The 17152-nt window shown below is 41.2% G+C and overlaps 1 protein-coding gene across 1 annotated transcript in view; it reads right to left on the bottom strand.

The window, feature by feature from the left end:
• Positions 1-15368, bottom strand: part of notch3 (notch receptor 3) — a 155751-nt gene extending 140383 nt beyond the window's left edge. Inside the window, exons 1-2 of the mRNA XM_078531399.1 lie at positions 15182-15368; positions 2389-2470 (exon numbers count right to left, since the gene is read on the bottom strand). Of these exons, the coding sequence (XP_078387525.1) occupies positions 2389-2470; positions 15182-15242 (143 nt within the window). The 5' untranslated portion in view covers positions 15243-15368. The remainder of the gene's footprint in view (positions 1-2388; positions 2471-15181) is intronic.
• Positions 15369-17152: the final 1784 nt, after the last annotated feature.

The raw sequence follows: 17152 nt of genomic DNA, 5'->3' as shown, positions 1-17152 counted from the left end.
ATCATGGAGCCATTTTCTCAGTGAAATGTTGGCATCTGTTACTTTCTGAGGTCTCCCAACCCTTCCATCATTACTTGACACATTTCTTGACGCCAAACCCACAACAGCCTTATACAAAGGAGTACTTGTGAATTTTAAATACTTCAGCCAAAGAGAGTCTGTAGTCTCACTGATGCATCGGATGCCCAGTGTGGTTCTTGTCTTGTCGCTGCACATACTACCACCTTCCACCGCAATCACACAGCAGCAATCCCCACCCAGATGACAGGGAACTTTATGTTTATGGAGTAGGACAAATGCCAAGATACCAGCGAGAAAGATAGCTGATTTCTGATGGACCCCAATCCTAGAAATCCACTTTTGCCACCTGTTTAAAAAACTGGCAAGATTCGAACAGTGTGCCAGTGACAGGCTGCTCAAATGTTCACATTTGCAGAGTACTTGGAGGAAGCTGTCAGTTTTCATGCCAATTTCCCATTGGCATCTGTAGCTCTACAAAGACTTTTCATTGCCAACTTTACCCTTTCTTTCCCAGGTTCAAATAGGCAATTGGCTAAGAGCATTTCAAAGGCTTGCCCTTAACTAGCAGTGTGATGCAGCATTCACTCATCACACTGAATACTATCACACAGTCAGATAATAGCGTACCCCCATACTCACTCAACACACTGGCTACTGTCACACATTCCAGTAACACATTGTGCCTCAGCATTCACTCAACGTCACACATTCCTACAACGTGGCGTGTCTTATATTTACACTCACACATTACTGAATATTTCTTACTGCATATCGAAGATTCTACACAGACACTGAAATTGAAATTTGGCCAAAAAAAAGGCTTTTAACCATTAATCTTTCAACGCTGACCATCTATGAAGTCCTGAAGGCCAGATTTAATGGCTATTCATAGCCAACAAACAGAAAATCTAACCATGATCATGGGCCTCCCTCCACCTCATCTATTCCAAAATTGACGCTACAGAATTTTTTGAAGTCCTGTCACTGTCTACGAAATTAGATCGAGCCAATATCTGCTTTATCAGAGTGACAACCAGCTCAACTTTTTATACTTTTTTTTGTTGAATTGACGTGCATTTTTCCATAGTGTTAGTCAAACGATTACTAGTGTCAGAGTCATACCACTGTGAAAGCTAACTAAGAAATGGAAAACTTCTTTAAACTCTGAGCTCAGAACAGCGCAAATTAATTTTTGCCACCATCTAGGCAAAGACAAACTGCTACTAGAATAATCTGCTTTGTTTCTGAAATCAGTGATGGTTCAGTGGCCTAAACTTTATTAAATTAACACGATTCCACCAACTCCGGGCAGTCACTGTGCTGGAGATAAAGATCTTGGAATGGCCAGGAATAATCTTCCCCAGACACACATCATGTCAGCCTCACTGGGTATCTTTGTCACAGGAGAAGAAAGACTTGCATTTATATTGCACCTTTCATGAACTCAGGAATTCCCAAAGCTTTATAACAATAACTTTTAAAACATCCCAAGGTGCTACACAGAAGCATTTTCAAACAAAAAATTTTACAGCCAATGACGCACTCTTTGAAATGCCACTGTTGTAATGCAACAAACATGGCAGCATGTAGTTATCTAGTTTTCCTTTAAATCCACCAATGTTATTCACCTCAACTATTCCTTGTGGCAGTGACTTCTACATTATAACCACTCTGCGGGTCAAATAATTTCGCCCGAATTCTTTATTGGATATATTAGTGACTCGCCAGCTTTAGACTTGTCCACAAGTGGGAGCACTGTTCAAATCAGCACAAACTAGGGATCGTAAGCTTGGCACCTTCCTGCTCAACATGGCTCAGTTCCACACTGGATAATAAATTGACCCACAGGACCATCAGAGGAGTTGCAAAGAATCCTTTTAAAGATGCCTTGACATAGCTGTGAGAGCACATAGCGTACAATGCTGAGAATAATGCTTAAATCTCTTTCTCCTCAAGCAACAAATTATTTAATCTACACATATACAACAGAAAAAATAATTTTGGGGGAGGGGATTTTTCATGGCTTTCATTTCTTTTAAACTGCAATCCTATCAATTGGCAGCCACAGAAAGGTTGGGATTAACTGACATCTCTTGACACTAATGAAAATTGCTTTGTTTGCTGTACAGGGCTACTGCTTCTACTTGTGGATTGAGTCCAAAACTAGGGAAATATAAGACGGTTACTAATAAATCCAATAAAGAATTCAGGAGAAACTTCTTTCCCACGAATCACAAGAACAGCTCAGAGAGCTCATGAATTGCCCTGGGAATTGTGCCCCAGAACCATGCTTGCGGACAGCACACTGACAGAATGCATTTATAATTCACACAAATCCAATAGTTTCCAGTCAAAGGAGCAACTTACAGACATGATGCATCTCCATGCGGGCTCTTGATGCATCGTCCATTATTTTCACAAGGACGGTGACTATCCCGACACTGCAGAGCTATGAGGGAGAGAGAGCAATGTTACTTCATGGGAGATTTTCTTTTAAAAGAACTAACGAATGAATGAACTAAACAAATACATCACAAAGCACTTTACAGCCAATGAAGTAAATGTAGTCAGTGTTGTATGTAGTAAATATGGCAGCCAATTTGCACACAGCCAGGTTCCACAACAGCAATGGCCAGATAATCTTGTTGGTTGAGAGATAAATATATTGGCCAGGACACTAAGAGGAACTCCCATGCTCTTCCGTGATTAGTGCCATGGGATCTTTTGCTTTTTAAGAGAGCTTTTAAAGAAAGCTGACAGGGCCTCTGTTTAACATCTCATACAAAAAAAACAGCTGTTGTCTGAAAAAAAAAATCAATATTTCATCCCAAAGTTTAAGCAGAGTTGTGATGGCTGTACAAGAATGAAATTGAGATTTTTAAACACATGTATTAACCATATTAACAAAGGTCAATTGAATTTCAAGCTGTGTGGGCCGCATGAAATGCTCAATAACTTATATTCAAGTTTCTGGGGAAAAAATTCAGTTTAGAACCAACTTTAATCTAGCGCGAGCGACACACAAAATTACTCAAAGGTGGGGTGGGTGGGGAGGAAGTTGGAGAAAAATAACACAAGGAAAGAGAGAAGTAAATGTAGGTAAAGTACACTCTTGCACAGAAAGGCAACACCAACCAGTAATTCATTTTTATACACTAGCTCAAGTGAATTCCACTCCAGAAAATAGTCCATGACAGAATCTGACTATCTTCAGTCTTGACTCCACTTATATCATCAGAAACCACAAAACCCCAATGCATCTGCCCAAAAACTCATCAAAAACATACTCACCAGCACATCTACCAGGAAACTTACTGATACACACATCAGCCTATTGACTCTCAGAATCTTATCACACAAAAGGAGGCCATTAGGCACATCATACCTGTGTCAGCTCTTCAAAAGAGCTGTCAAATTTAGACCCACATCCCAAACTTTTTCCCCATTACCCTGCAAATTAGTAGCCTTCAGGTACATGCCGAATTGCCTTCTGAAAGTTACTACAGAACCTGATTCCACTACCCTCTCAGGTAATATATTTAAGATCTTAAGAATCTTCTGTATGAGGAAATGTAAGCTCATTTTACCTCTAGTTCTTCTACCAATTATTTTAAAACTATTACCTCTGGTTACTGACTCATTAGCCAAAGGGAATAGTTCCCCCTTCTTGCTCTATCAAGACGCCTCTTAATTTTGAAAACCTTCATTTCTCCCCTTAAACCTCTCTACTACAAGGAGAACGATCCCAGTTTCTCCATTCTCTCCACATAACTGAACTCCCTCCTGGTATTATCCTAGTAAAGCTCCACTGTATCCTCTCCAAAGCCTTGACATCCTTCTTAAAATGTGGTACACAGAATTAACCAGATTTGTCAAGGTTTAGCACAACTTCATTGTTTTCATATTCAAAACCCAAACACATAGAACCAACTGCCCAATATGCTTTCTTTGACCACCGTATCAATTTGCCCTATCTTCAAAGGTTTGAGAATATTCACTCCTAGTACCCTCTGCTCTTGCACCCACACCTCCTTAAATAGTACCATATAGATTAAACTGTCCCTCCATGTCATTCCTCCCATCGCTCATCACTTCACACTCATTTGCATCTGCCAAGTGTCTGCCTATTTCAGCAGTTTATGACCTATTGAAGTATGCTACTATCCTCCACATTATTTACAATGTTGCCAAGTTTCGATCATTCACAAACTTAAAAACACTGCTCCCCATACCCAAGTCCAGGTCATTTATAAATAACTAAAGGTATCAGACACACATCAGAACATAGAATGATGCAGCAAAGGAGATGGCAATTTGACCCATTGTGCCTGTGTTTGCTTCTTTGGTGGAGCTACCCAAATAATCCCACTCCACTGCCCTTTCTCCATAGCCCTGTATATTTTTTTCCCTTAACTATGTATCTAATTCCTTTTTGAAAGTTACCATTTGCTCCCACCAGCCTTTCAAGCAATGCATCCCAAATTCCAACTCTCATTTTTTTTCATGTTGTCTCAAGTCCTTTAGCCAGTCATCTTAAATCTCTGTGTACTCTGGTTACTGACCCTTCTGCCATTAGAAAAAGTTCCCCATTATTTACTCCATCAAAACCCTCTTGATTTGAAAACCTTTATCAAGTCTCCTCTTATTTTCCCTGCTTGAAGGAGAACAACCAGTTTCTCCAGTCTCTAGATATAATTGAATTGTCCCATTCTTGGTATCATTCTAATTAATATGTGTCTAATGCAATGATCCTCCTTAAAAGGGCTTTTTTCCCCCCCATTAATCTTTCATGGGATGTGGGTATTGCTAGCGAGTCAAGCATTTGCTGCCCATCCCTAATTACCCTTTAAATAAGTGGCTTACTCAGCCATTTCAGAGGGCAGTTAAGAGTCAACCACCCTGCTGTGTGTCTGGAGTCACATATAGGCCAGGCCAAGTAAGGATGGCAGATTTTCTTTCCTAAAGGGCATTTGAACACACTACTCCAGCTGAGCTCGAAACGGTAATTTATGAAGGTTTAGCATAACACCCTTGCTTTTGTACTCGGTTCCTCTATTAATAAAGTCAAGTTCTTTTTTAAAAAAGCAGCATTCTCAACTTATGCTGCCGCCCTCAAAGATTTGTGCACATGCACCATCAGATCTCTGTCCTGCAACCTCTTTAAAATTGTACCCTCTTGTTCTTTCTACCAAAATGCATTATTCACCCTTCTCTGTACTAAATTCCATCTGTCATGTGTCTGCATATTTCAGCACAGTCCTTTTTTTATTAGTTTTTTCACGGGATGTGGGTGTTGCTGGCAAGCCCAGCATTTGCTGTCCATCCCTAATTGCCCTCGAGGTGGTGGTAGTGAACCGCCTTCTTGAATTGCTGCAACTTTACTACAGTAGTTTGGTACAACTGAGTGTCCTACTAGGCCATTCCAGAGGGCAGTTAAGAGTCAACCATTGCTGCGGATCTGGAGTCATATGTAGGCCGGGCTAGGTGATGATGGTGGATTTCCTTCCCTAAAGGACATTAGTGAGCCAAATGGGTTTTTACGACAATTGATGGTAGTGTCATGGCACCATTACTGAGAGTAGCTTTTAATTCCAGATGTATATTAATTAATTAACTCGGACAATGTCAAGAACAATAATTGGATATGGATGTATGGATTAACAAGAAAAGACAAAACAAGGAACCAGCACATCAGGGAATCCGTGAAGATTGTGGGAGCATTGAAGAAAATAGCCTAGAAGGGACTGAAATGACATAGTCATCTGTTGTGGATATACTTCCCTTCAGTCTGAAAAGCAACAGTTCACCACTGCTCTTTGCTTAATGTCCCTTAGCCAATTTCATATCCACACAGCCAATGTCTCTTCAATCCTTTGGGCTTTAATTTTGCTAATAGGTCTATTATGTGGTACTTTATCAAACACTTTTTGAAATTCCATTGATGCAGCATCTACCACACTACCTTCATCATCCTTCTTTGATACTTCAAAGAATTCAATGCAGTTAAATGCTATTTCCTTTTAACAAATCCATGTCAACTGTCGTACTATTAGCCCAAGGTTTTCCAAACGTCGATTAATTCTATCCCGGATTATTGCCTCTGAAAGGTTTCCCCACTACCAGTGCTAGACTGGCTGGCCTGTAATTGCTGGGCTTCTCCCTCTCTCATTTCTTGAATAGAGGTGTAACATTTGCAATCCTCCAGTCCTTTCACACCTCCCCTATATCCAAGGAGGATTGAGCCTCTGCATTTTCCACCCTTATGTCCCTTAGTAACCTGATACATCTCATCCAGACCGGGTGACTTTTCCATGTTGTGAATACTGACAAGCTTTAAAACACCTCCTCTTTATCTGATTTTACTCTATCTAATATTGCTACTGTCTCCTTCTTGACAATGGAAGCATCCTCTTCTCTCATGAAGACAGATGCAAAGTACTCATTTAGTCTTCTAGCTCCAAAGATCATTCCTTTTTTGGTCCCTGATCGACCCCTCCCTCCTTATCTTTTACTATTTATGTGCTCATAAAATACTTTTAGTTGCCCTTTATATTAGCAACTAATCGATTCTCTTTATCCCTTTTATTCACTTTTTATGTGTCTCTTTTGTACTTTCTGTATTCAACTTATTTTCTAGTGTATATTGAACTTTATATCTGGCATAAGCTTTCTTTTTGTTTCATTTTGATCTCTATATCGTTTGTCATCCATGGAGCATTGGATGCCTTCCTTTTTCCCTCTGGGAATGTACCTACTTTGTACCTGAACTGCCTCTTCATTGAAGACCTTTGATGTAACCATTTTATTTTATTTCACCTTGGACCAGATTCCTTTTCAGTGAATTCTCCTCCAGTTAAGTACTTGTACACTTGATTGTTCTTTGTCTTTTTCCAAAATTATTTTAAACTTGAGAATATTATGATCCCTAAATTCTTCCCCACTTAAACATGTTCCACTTGCTCCACTTCAGTCCCGAGAACTACATTCTTGTTGGGCAAGAAACAAGCGGATGAAGGAAGTTCTGTACACATCAGGAATTCCTTGGTTTTTTTTTTTTACACGATTATTATTCCAAACTATATTCGGATAATTGAAGTCCTGCAATTCACCACTCTATAGCTCTTGTATCTTTCTATAATTTACTTGCAAATTTGCTCCAATATCATCTTCCCACTATTTGGTGGCAGATAGAAAATTCACTGATACCCACCTACTGGGAAATTGCACAGCTACTGGGGAACTCACTCATGCACGTACATCAGCACTTATACTGGGAAACTCACTGGCACGCACACCAGCACAGCTACTAGGAAACACACTGGCGCACTCACACCAGCACAGCTGCTGGGGAGCTCACTGGTGCACAAACACCAGCACACCAACTGGGTAACTCACTTGCACGCACACACACACGAGTATATCTACTGGGAAACTCACCAATTAATGAAACAGCACATATATCAGAAAAAGTCAATTAGACAAAGGATTAAAGATTAAAAGATTATTTTGTGAAGGCAGAGAGCCTGGCTGAGGTACTAAATGAGCATTTTGCATCTGTGTTCACTAGAGAAGAGGATGCAGCCAACGTCACAATAAAGGTGGAGGTAGTAAAGAAACTACTAAAAGATAAAAATAGATAAAGAGCAGGTACTTGCAAGGTTGGCAGAAAAGTCACCTAGTCCAGGTGGGACACATCCTAGGTTGCAGAGGGAAGTCAGAGTGGAGAAAACTGAGATTCTGGCCTTAATCCCCCAATTATCCAACAACTACAGGCCAGTCAGTATAATATCAGTGAAAGGAAAGTTTTCAGAAACAACTGATATCCAAGAAAGGAAACAACTGTCACTCTGAAAATCATAAGCTAATAAATTAAAGCCAGGACTGATTTTTTTTTTAAAAGGCAAGTCATATTTAACTAAGTTGATTAGTTCTTTGACGAAGCAAAGGAGTGTTCATGAAGGAAGTGTGGTCAAGGTTGTGTGTATACTTTCAAAAGGTGCTTAATAAAGTACTAGATAACAATACTGTGTTAACAGTATTGAAGTCCATGAGATTAAAGGTGCAGCGGCTGAGTGGATGTGGAATTGCTGAGTGGATATGGAATTGGCTAAAGGACAGAAACCTGGAGAAGGGTTGTGCTTCAGACTGGAGGGCAGTATAAAATGAGAGGTCGATATTAGGACCACTACTCTTTTTGATGTGTTTTAATAACCTGGACGTACACAAACTTTGGAGGCAACAAGTTGAGAGCAGTTTAAAAATAATACAGAAGCCTTGGCTTTATAACAAGAGGCAGAGAGTACAAAAAGGAAGGATGTTATGCTAAATCTTTATCAATCAGCAGCCAAGGCCTCAGCTGGAGTTGTGGGTCCAGTTTCTAGGCACCACACTTTAGGAAGGATGTCTATGCCTTAGAAGGTGCAGAGATTTATTGGAATAATACCAGGGAGAAAGGGCTTCAATTACATGGAGAGGTGATCACGAGAAGAAATTCAGGTTGTCCTCCTTACAGCAGGGAAGGTTAAGGGGACATTTAATAGTGGTACGAAAGATGAGTGTGAGAATTTTGACAAACTAAATTGAGAGAAATTGTTTATGATGGCATAAGGGCCGGAAACTAGAGGACACAGATTTAAGGGAATTGGCAAAAGAACCAGAGGTGAGGTGGTGAAGTTGTTTTAAAAATTTAAAACGGAGTGAATTGTCATGAACTGGGGCGGTGGAAGTAGATTCAATAATAACTTTCAAAGGGGAACTGGCTAAATGTCTGAAGAGGAAAAATTTGAATGGGTATGGGGAAAGGGTAGGGAAGTGGACCTAATTCAATAGCTCCTTGAGAACACCGACACAGGCACGATAGGCTGAATGGCCTCCTTCTGAGCTGTATTAGTCCATAATTTTATAACACATACCTGTGCAGGTACCAGTAAACTCAGTGATACGCACATTAGCACATCTACAAGGAATTCTTGTCCTTCCTTACCCTCTCATTTTTTTAAGCCAGCCTGTATTGAAATATTTGAAGTCTCCAATTATTATTACTGTATTGTTTTAAATCTTCTGAAGTTTGTTTGCAAATTTGCTCCTCCATCTCCTTCCCGCTATTTGGTAGCCTATGGTATACACCTAGCAGTGTAACAGCTCCTGTTCTGCTTCTTAACTCTAACCAAATAGATTTTGTTTATGAACCCTCAAGTACATGGGGCAAGAACAGTATCTTTGATCAATTCCACACCACTCCTACTTTTTCCCATTCCTATTCCTGAATATATTGCAGAAAGTAACACTAAGTTCCCATTCCAGCATTTCTTTTAGTTAAAGTTTCCATTATGCCACTATGTCAAATGGAAACCATGTGACTACTTGCACTTGCGGCTCACCAACCTTATTTGTCACGCTCTGTGCCTTTACATACATTTGCACCAAACCCGCCTTAGCCTGTTCAGCATTATTCTGATCACTCCTATTTCTGGACTACTCTTTATTTTAATGCTGTTTGTGGCTTCCAGCCCTTTGTGCACTCTGTTTCTCCTTTCTGCTGCACCATCCCGGTTCCCATCTGACTGCCAAATTAGTTTAAAACAGTTTAAACCCTCCTCTTAGCACTATACCAGTAAACACACCAACAAATTTACCAGAAAACTCATTGCTATACCTAGCATAAGGCAGTACAGTGGTTTATGATACCGGATGAGTGACCCAGCATATGTGAATTCAAACTTTACTGTGGTAATTTTAGAATTTAAAGAAAGTTGAAAGAATCTAGAAATCTAATATAAATAAAATGTTGGATTATTGAAAAGACTAATGCCCTTCAGGGAAGGAAACCTGCCATCCTTATTTGGTCAGGTCGACACATGACTCCAGTCTCACACCAATGTACCAATTCTTATATTACCTCAAGTGTCCTAGGAAATCACTCAGCTATATCACACCACTACAAAGATGAAAGCTGACCACCACCTCCTCAAGGGTAACTAGGGGAACATAATAAATGCCAGAAGTGCCCATAATCAGAAAATGGATTATAAAAAATACAGCAGTGGGTCCATCTGTAATCTCATGGATACACGCACCTCTAGGATAATTAGTTTCATGTTAAGAACATATTTGAATTGGTTTGATTGTAATATTTTGGGGGTGATGGATATGTATGTTTCCACTTATCATTTGCATGTTTTTTTTAAAATTACTAATTCTACCTGAAATAGCCCAGGTCCAGGATGAACTTTAATACAAGATTCTATCTTAATTTCGGTTTATTGTCTTTCTCTCGAGAAAATATTACCCAGATGCTCTTGTGCCACGGACATTAGTAAACTTAAACACAGGAGTGGTAGGAGGGTTGTACTGAGCTGTAAATTGCAGCAGACAGATGGAGAGAACAATACCAAGGACGGTGTCACAAACCTCCCAGTCATCAGTTACACAGCAAGGAGCTGACAGAGTGTCACTTCCTCATCTCTTCCAAGTCAGAATATTGGTGGCTTGGAGGTGACAGAAAAGCAGTGATAAAATAACTGCATAATATAGGTAAACAACAACAATGCTAACTGGATGATGGGGATGTTACTGGCATTCCTGCATTGGGAGGGAGGAGAAAATCCATTGCTGCTCTCAATTACTATCCAGTGGCTCCTGCTGCAATCGAGTCTATAAGGACTTGAGCGGAGGACAAATCGGGGTTAAGCTCAGATGCCACCTCCAACGTCAACCATTTTTCATTGCCCAGACATACAAATTTGGATCAGCAACCTCAGCTGCTCTAGTCGCCTCATATAACTAAATTCCTTCAAGTCTAATACCAATCCAGTAAATCTCCTCTATACCTTCTCCAAGGCATTGACATCTTTCCTAAACTGTGTTGCTCACAACTGGACACAGTACACCAGCTGAGGCCTAACCAGTGATTTATAAAGGTTAAGCACAACTTCCTCACTTTTGAACTATATGCCTCTAGTTATAGACCAAGGATCCCAAATGCTTTTTAAGCAGCTTTCTTGACTTGTCCTGCCACCTTCAAAAGGTACATCTATGTACATATACCCCCTCATCTCTCTGTTCCTGGGCCCATCTTAAAATTGAGCCATTTGATATCTTGTCCAATTCTTCCTACCAAAATACATCACTTCTGTGTCATTTCATGTGAGCAGTTAATAAGTTAAGGAATGAGATCCTCAATGAATGCAAAGGGGGAAGAGAGTGAATGGCAGTGTTCAGCTGCAGGCATCTTCTAGTTTCAAGATTAGAGGCAACTAAAATTGCTAACAAATTGGCAAAGGTCTGATTGGCAAGATTCACTGGATCCAAAAACTGCCCCTAACTGGCGTAATTGTTATTGTTGATATTACAAGTGAGGTAAATATTGCAAAGTCAGCAAAATTAAAAACACACAAAACTACAGCAACCTACTGAATGGATAGGCAATTGTTTAGAAGCTGGATGACACAGCATGGAAAATGGGCTAAATACTCCAGTTCGCAGGGTGCAACAATTGGTGCCCCTAGGGATCTGAACTGGACCCTCAGCTTTCCACTTGATTTATCAATGGCTCAGGTGAAAGAAGAGAGAGCCGATGACACAAAGTCAGGTGGCACAGCTAGTAGAAAACTGCAAAGTGACATTGATATATTACATGAGTGGATAAATATGGGGTTTAATGTGGGGAACTGAGGTCACCCGCTTTGGGCTTAGATGATAAATCAGTTAAGAACTTTAGAGGAACAGAGATTTAGGGGTCATTGTACAGAAATCACTGTCACTGAAGGAGCAATCTGCGATAAAGAGCTTGCTGGGCAAGAGGCAAGTTGTTAGTCTCCACTCCTAGGTACAGCCAGACTATGCAGTACTATGGGCACAAAAAATAATAAGATTAATAGAATGCTATCCTTTATCTCAAGGGCGCTAGAATACATGGGGGGTGAAAGTTATGCTGGTGTTGAGTAAATCTCTGGTTAGACCACATTTGGTGTATTACATTCAGTTCTGGGCAATGCACCTCAGGAAGGATATGTGGAGGATGCAGCACAGATTCACCAAAATTGTACTGGGGCTAAAAGAGTTCAATCATGAGAGCAGGCTGCATAGACAAGGCTTATATATCCTTGTGTACAGGAGATTAAGAGGTGATCTAATTGATGCTGATGTTGAGTAAAGGTTTTGATAGGGTAGATAGAAACTATTGCCTTAGAGCCAGGACAATGGGGCATAACCTTAAAATTAGAGCTAGTCCATTCAGGGTTGATGACAGGAAGCACTTCTTCACACAATGGATAGTGGAAATCTGGAATACTCTCCCCCAAAAATCTGTTGAAACTGGGCAGGCAGGAAGGCAGCTGAAAATTTCAAAACGGAAATTGATTTTTGTTTGGTATGGTTACAAGGATATGGAAGCAAGGCAAGTGAATGGGGTCAAATACAAATTAGCCGTGAATTAACTGAATGGCAGAACAGACTGAAGGAGCTGTATTACCTATTCTTTTCCTTGTTAAAAGTCCAGATGATTGCATTAAGTGCATCTGAGAGTAAAGAGAATAGATCTCAGATAGAGCGAGCTGTAGTGATGCAGCCTGTTTACTGCATAGTCTGGCTGTACCTAGGAGTGGAGACTATCAATTTGCCTCTTGCCCAGCAAGCTCTTTCACAGACTGCTCCCTCAGTGACAGGCACAGAGGAAAGATTACATCGAACTACAAAAAGATACAGCACAGAAACAGGCCAAATTGGTCCAACTAGTCTATGCTGGTCTTCATTCTCCACACAAGCCCCCTTTGACTCTACATTATATAATTCTATCGGCATATTCATCCATGGCAGCGGGGGGGCGGGGGGGGCAACCAGAGGTTCATTTATGCTGTTGATCCCATCACTCCATTGGCAGCTTCGGAGCGTGAACAGATGATGTCTTAAGATGCAGGCACATAACAGGCAGGACACCCAACAATGGAATATTTTAACTTTGATTTTTGTAATAATAACTTGCGTTCATTTAACACCTTTAACCTGAGCAATTATCAAACAAAATATGACACCAAGTCACATAAGGAGATATTTGGACAGATGACCAAGAGCTTGGTCAAAGAGGTAGGTTTTAAGGAGCATTTTGAAGAAGAGGTGGAGAGGGAGGGAGTGAGGGAATTCCAAAAGTTAGGGCCCAGGTAGCAGAAGGCATAATCACCAATGGTAGATCGAAGGATATCAGGAATATGCAAGGCCAAAAATGGAGGAACACGGAGATCTTGGTTTGGAGAGGTTACTGCCTTGAGGTAGGGAGAATAACAGACCATTGATCCCCCAACATCCCCCTCCCTAGCCACTTTCTTTTCTTCCTAACTGATGTGTGGAATGTTAAGTATAATTTCTCAAGAGCTCCAGCATTCAGGGCATCGAGTGCCCAAAGGACTATGAGACACGAGGTCTGTCAATGGCTTCACAAACTGCAGACACAAAGCGTCATGTTAATGTGGAGAGGCAGAGCCGGGGGGGCGGTGGTGAAGGGAGGTGGTGTTCTTCGAACCTGAGTTTCACAGGGGACTCGAACACCAAGTTCAAAAGTCAGGTTCCTCACTGAAGGACCAACTTCAACAACAAAAAAGACTGAATTTGAACCCTCACAGTCTTCGATTGACCATAAAGTCAACTAGTTTAAAAAGGACACTTGCCTTTTACTGAAAAAGTGATTCAGATCACCGGCGAGAAGCAAAAACAAAACAAAACAATACAATGAAAAAAAAAATAGGATTCCTTGCAAGACCGAATTGTCTGTTCAGCCCCTGCCTCGGGGGGAATACCCAACAATGGGGAGAGTCAGCGCGCTCTGAATAATGCCTGGTGACAGACGATAATCTTGCAAGGTCGAGTTTAATATAAATCAAAACTAGATGCTGATCCCATAGCTCTTTGTAAGGGCTCCACCACAGGTTTTCAGACCTCGTGGACTATTGCACCCCCCTCCACTCATACAAAGACTAGGCGCCTCTTGACCATTCCATCATTCATGTACTGTATGTGTGTGTTCAATTCTGGTTCCCAAGGATACCGAGATGTGAAGGATTACTCGGTGCATCAGCCCCTGCCTGCCTAGATCGCAAGCAGTTCCCCACAGCCTTCCATGGCCATAGTTCTCCTTGAAAACTACTGCCTTACTCTCTCCTTCATTTGGCAAAAGAACAGTTTCATATTAAACCTCATCACGAAAGGGAAGGGGGGAGGATCTCTCTCTCCAGTCCAGACTTCCCTTACAACTCTCTGCCCACACATGGCTGAAGAAAGTGTAAAAAAAACACGAGCTGAGATCAAACGGGCTCTCGGCAACAAACGCGGTTATTTCTCAGCCTGATGTTTCTGCGATCGTGTTAACATCAGAAGTAACACACAGCTGCTGAAATCTCTCCAGGTTCTACTTCAATTTAAAAACATCGCAGTGATTCGCCTATTTCCAACGATCACGATTTCTTTGCCCACCTGAACTGCCAGACAATTGGATTCATGATTTTAAATTAATAACCTTATCCCAACTTTGATGCAAGTATGAATGCAAAGCTCACTCGGCACATCAAATGCAAAGGGCTTTTGCCAGATCTGTAATTATTGCAGGAAATCGTTAAAAGGGGCAAAACAGCCTAAACTGCACAACAAATGATCAATTTTAACATTGGCTGCACGTTTAGAACGAGACATTGTAATGTGCCGCTGTGAAACTTATATCAATCGTCCTCATTATAAGCCCTTCTGTAACATCTAGGAACTTACCATTCTAAAAGCCCAACTTAATTCAACACCAATATATACATGGAATATGTGTGTGCATTTTAAAATGGATATCGTACTGCACTAAGCAAAGCCCAGCAACAAACAAAATTAACTCCCCAGCGCCTGTAACTGGGACGCGGAGATAGTTTCATTTGTTCAAATAAAAAGTTACTCAAAGTGTTGAAGAGAAAGGGCAGTTCGATTGCGAAGCTTCTGGCATCGCGCTGTAAGACACCGATTTGCAACAACAAAAAGAATCCCACGATTGTTCAGCATTAAATTTTAAGAAAAGCACGCTTTCTGATTCTTTACAAAAATCCTGAATGCCCCTGGTCACTGCAGACCATTCCGCCACTCCTTGTAATAAAGCCTCCTTGCGCTTTTTTTTTTCCTTTAAGTCAAGCCGTACCTCCACACTCAGCCGCCAGCCAGAGTCCCCAAAGTAAATTCCAGAGTTTTAAATCCCCCATTGCTCGCCGTCCAAAAGTTCGGAGTTTCCCTCGATTAACTTATACATCCATTCAAAAGTGGAACCCAGAAAGTCCGAATTATCATGGGAAAGACCAGGATGGAAAAACAAAACAAGCCGGGGGGGATAGGGGGATTGGGGAAGGGGTGGTGGGGGAGAGGGAAGGGGGGAAATGTCGGCAGAATCCTCGGTTCAATCCCGCGTCTCCAAACTTCAAGACAAACTTTTTGAAAACTTCAGCACCGCAGGCTGCCTTGAGCCGCACAGAGGACTGTATTCATCCGCACAAGAAGTGGGGGCGGACTCCAGCAGGACCTGTCCCGAATGGGAACAAGTCTAACCCAGCTCACTCACTACCAGTGAGTCTCAGAAGAACCAAAGTCCCAGAGAAACCCTCCCGCAATGTGTCACATCTTTCAAGCTTCTTTTAAAAAAAAATCCTCCCCCAAAAAAAATTGGACTACTTCTTCTTAAAGAGGGGATCGAAGGAAACTTTTAGTCTTGTTCAAAAAGTTTGCATAAGTTATCTGGGAATTAAAAAAAATAAGATTTTTCTTCTGTTTTATTCAAGAGACAGAGGCTACAAGTTTGACCCAAAAGTGATTTATTTGATATTAAAATATGCTGCTGCTGCAGGCGAAATTTGCAACAAGTTGTATCCTTACATAAAACAAATATTTTGTCCTTTGACTGCGATTAAGTATCGATTAGTTATGGAATCTCCTATTAGAAATAGCGAGGAAATTTGGAGGAGCCTATTCTGCTTTTTTATTATTTTTTTAAGAAGTGGTGCGGGTGCCCCTTTAAAAATGAGGAGACTGCTCCTTTAAGAGCGAAGGACGCCTCTGCGGAGGTATTTCCCTGCGGAGCCTGGGAACAGAGCGAAGAGATAAATCAGAAGAAAGGTTATTGTAGTAACATGGCGCTGTACCGTTCAATGTCTCAAACACTGGGGTCATGTAACACAGGGCGAGGAGAGAGAGGGAGGGAGACAGAAAAGCAGAACCGCGCCAGATCTTCAAAAAAAGGGAACAGAAAACTTATCTAGGAGAACTGTAAAGAGCAAAGCTTATAAAAAAGGGAAAAGAAAGTCAGTGTTGAGGAAAAGGAGCAAGCAGGGAGGACCGTCAAGAGAATGGACTGTTTTCACCTTTTAAGGAGCTTGAAGGAATTGAAGTCTCCCGTTTCTGGGTCATATAGATCAGGATGGACTTGGGGATGATTCTTGGCCTAAACTCTCTAGCTAATCTTAAGCAGGGCACTAGTAGATTTAAGGAAGGGAAGGTTGGCCAGGCTCCCACTCCTGACTGTTATACATTCTCCGTGAACGTGGGCTGTGACGGTCTCCACAGTCGAATAGCCGTCAAAAGTTAAACATTAACAATGGCAACTTGGACGATGTGCTAGAGAGTACCCAGTATTTTTGGAACAGTACCTTAATGAGGGAGGCAATGTCTTCACAACAGCACTGGAGGGAAAGCATAAAACTTAGTACTTATAAACATTTTTCAAGCTGCACTTGGCCACACAGACTGGGAACGGTTTTTGTTCTGTTCCTTCAGTTTGAGTTGACCCAAATTCAGTTGGAGATGTACTGTCATAGCTTCATTATAGCACAGAAGGAGGCTATTGGGCCCACTGAGTCCATGCCAGCTTTCTGTAGAGCAATCCAATCAGTCCTATTCCCCCACTTTATCCCTATAGCCCTGGGAGTTTATTTCCCTCAAGTACTCATCCAATTTCCTTTTGAAATCATTGATCATCTTTGCTTCCACCATCCTTGTAGGCAGTAAGTTCTAGGGCATTACCACTTGCTGCTTAAAAAAAGTCCTTCCTTACATCCCCACTACCTACATTTCTTGCCCAAAACCTTAAATCTGTGTCCCCTAGTCCTTTACCATCAGCTAATGG

Source organism: Cetorhinus maximus, chromosome 28 (genome assembly GCF_964194155.1).
Source record: "Cetorhinus maximus chromosome 28, sCetMax3.hap1.1, whole genome shotgun sequence".
Classification (NCBI taxonomy): domain Eukaryota; kingdom Metazoa; phylum Chordata; class Chondrichthyes; order Lamniformes; family Cetorhinidae; genus Cetorhinus; species Cetorhinus maximus.
Note: the sequence above shows the minus strand (reverse complement) of the source record. Positions and strands in the feature narration are given on the sequence as shown.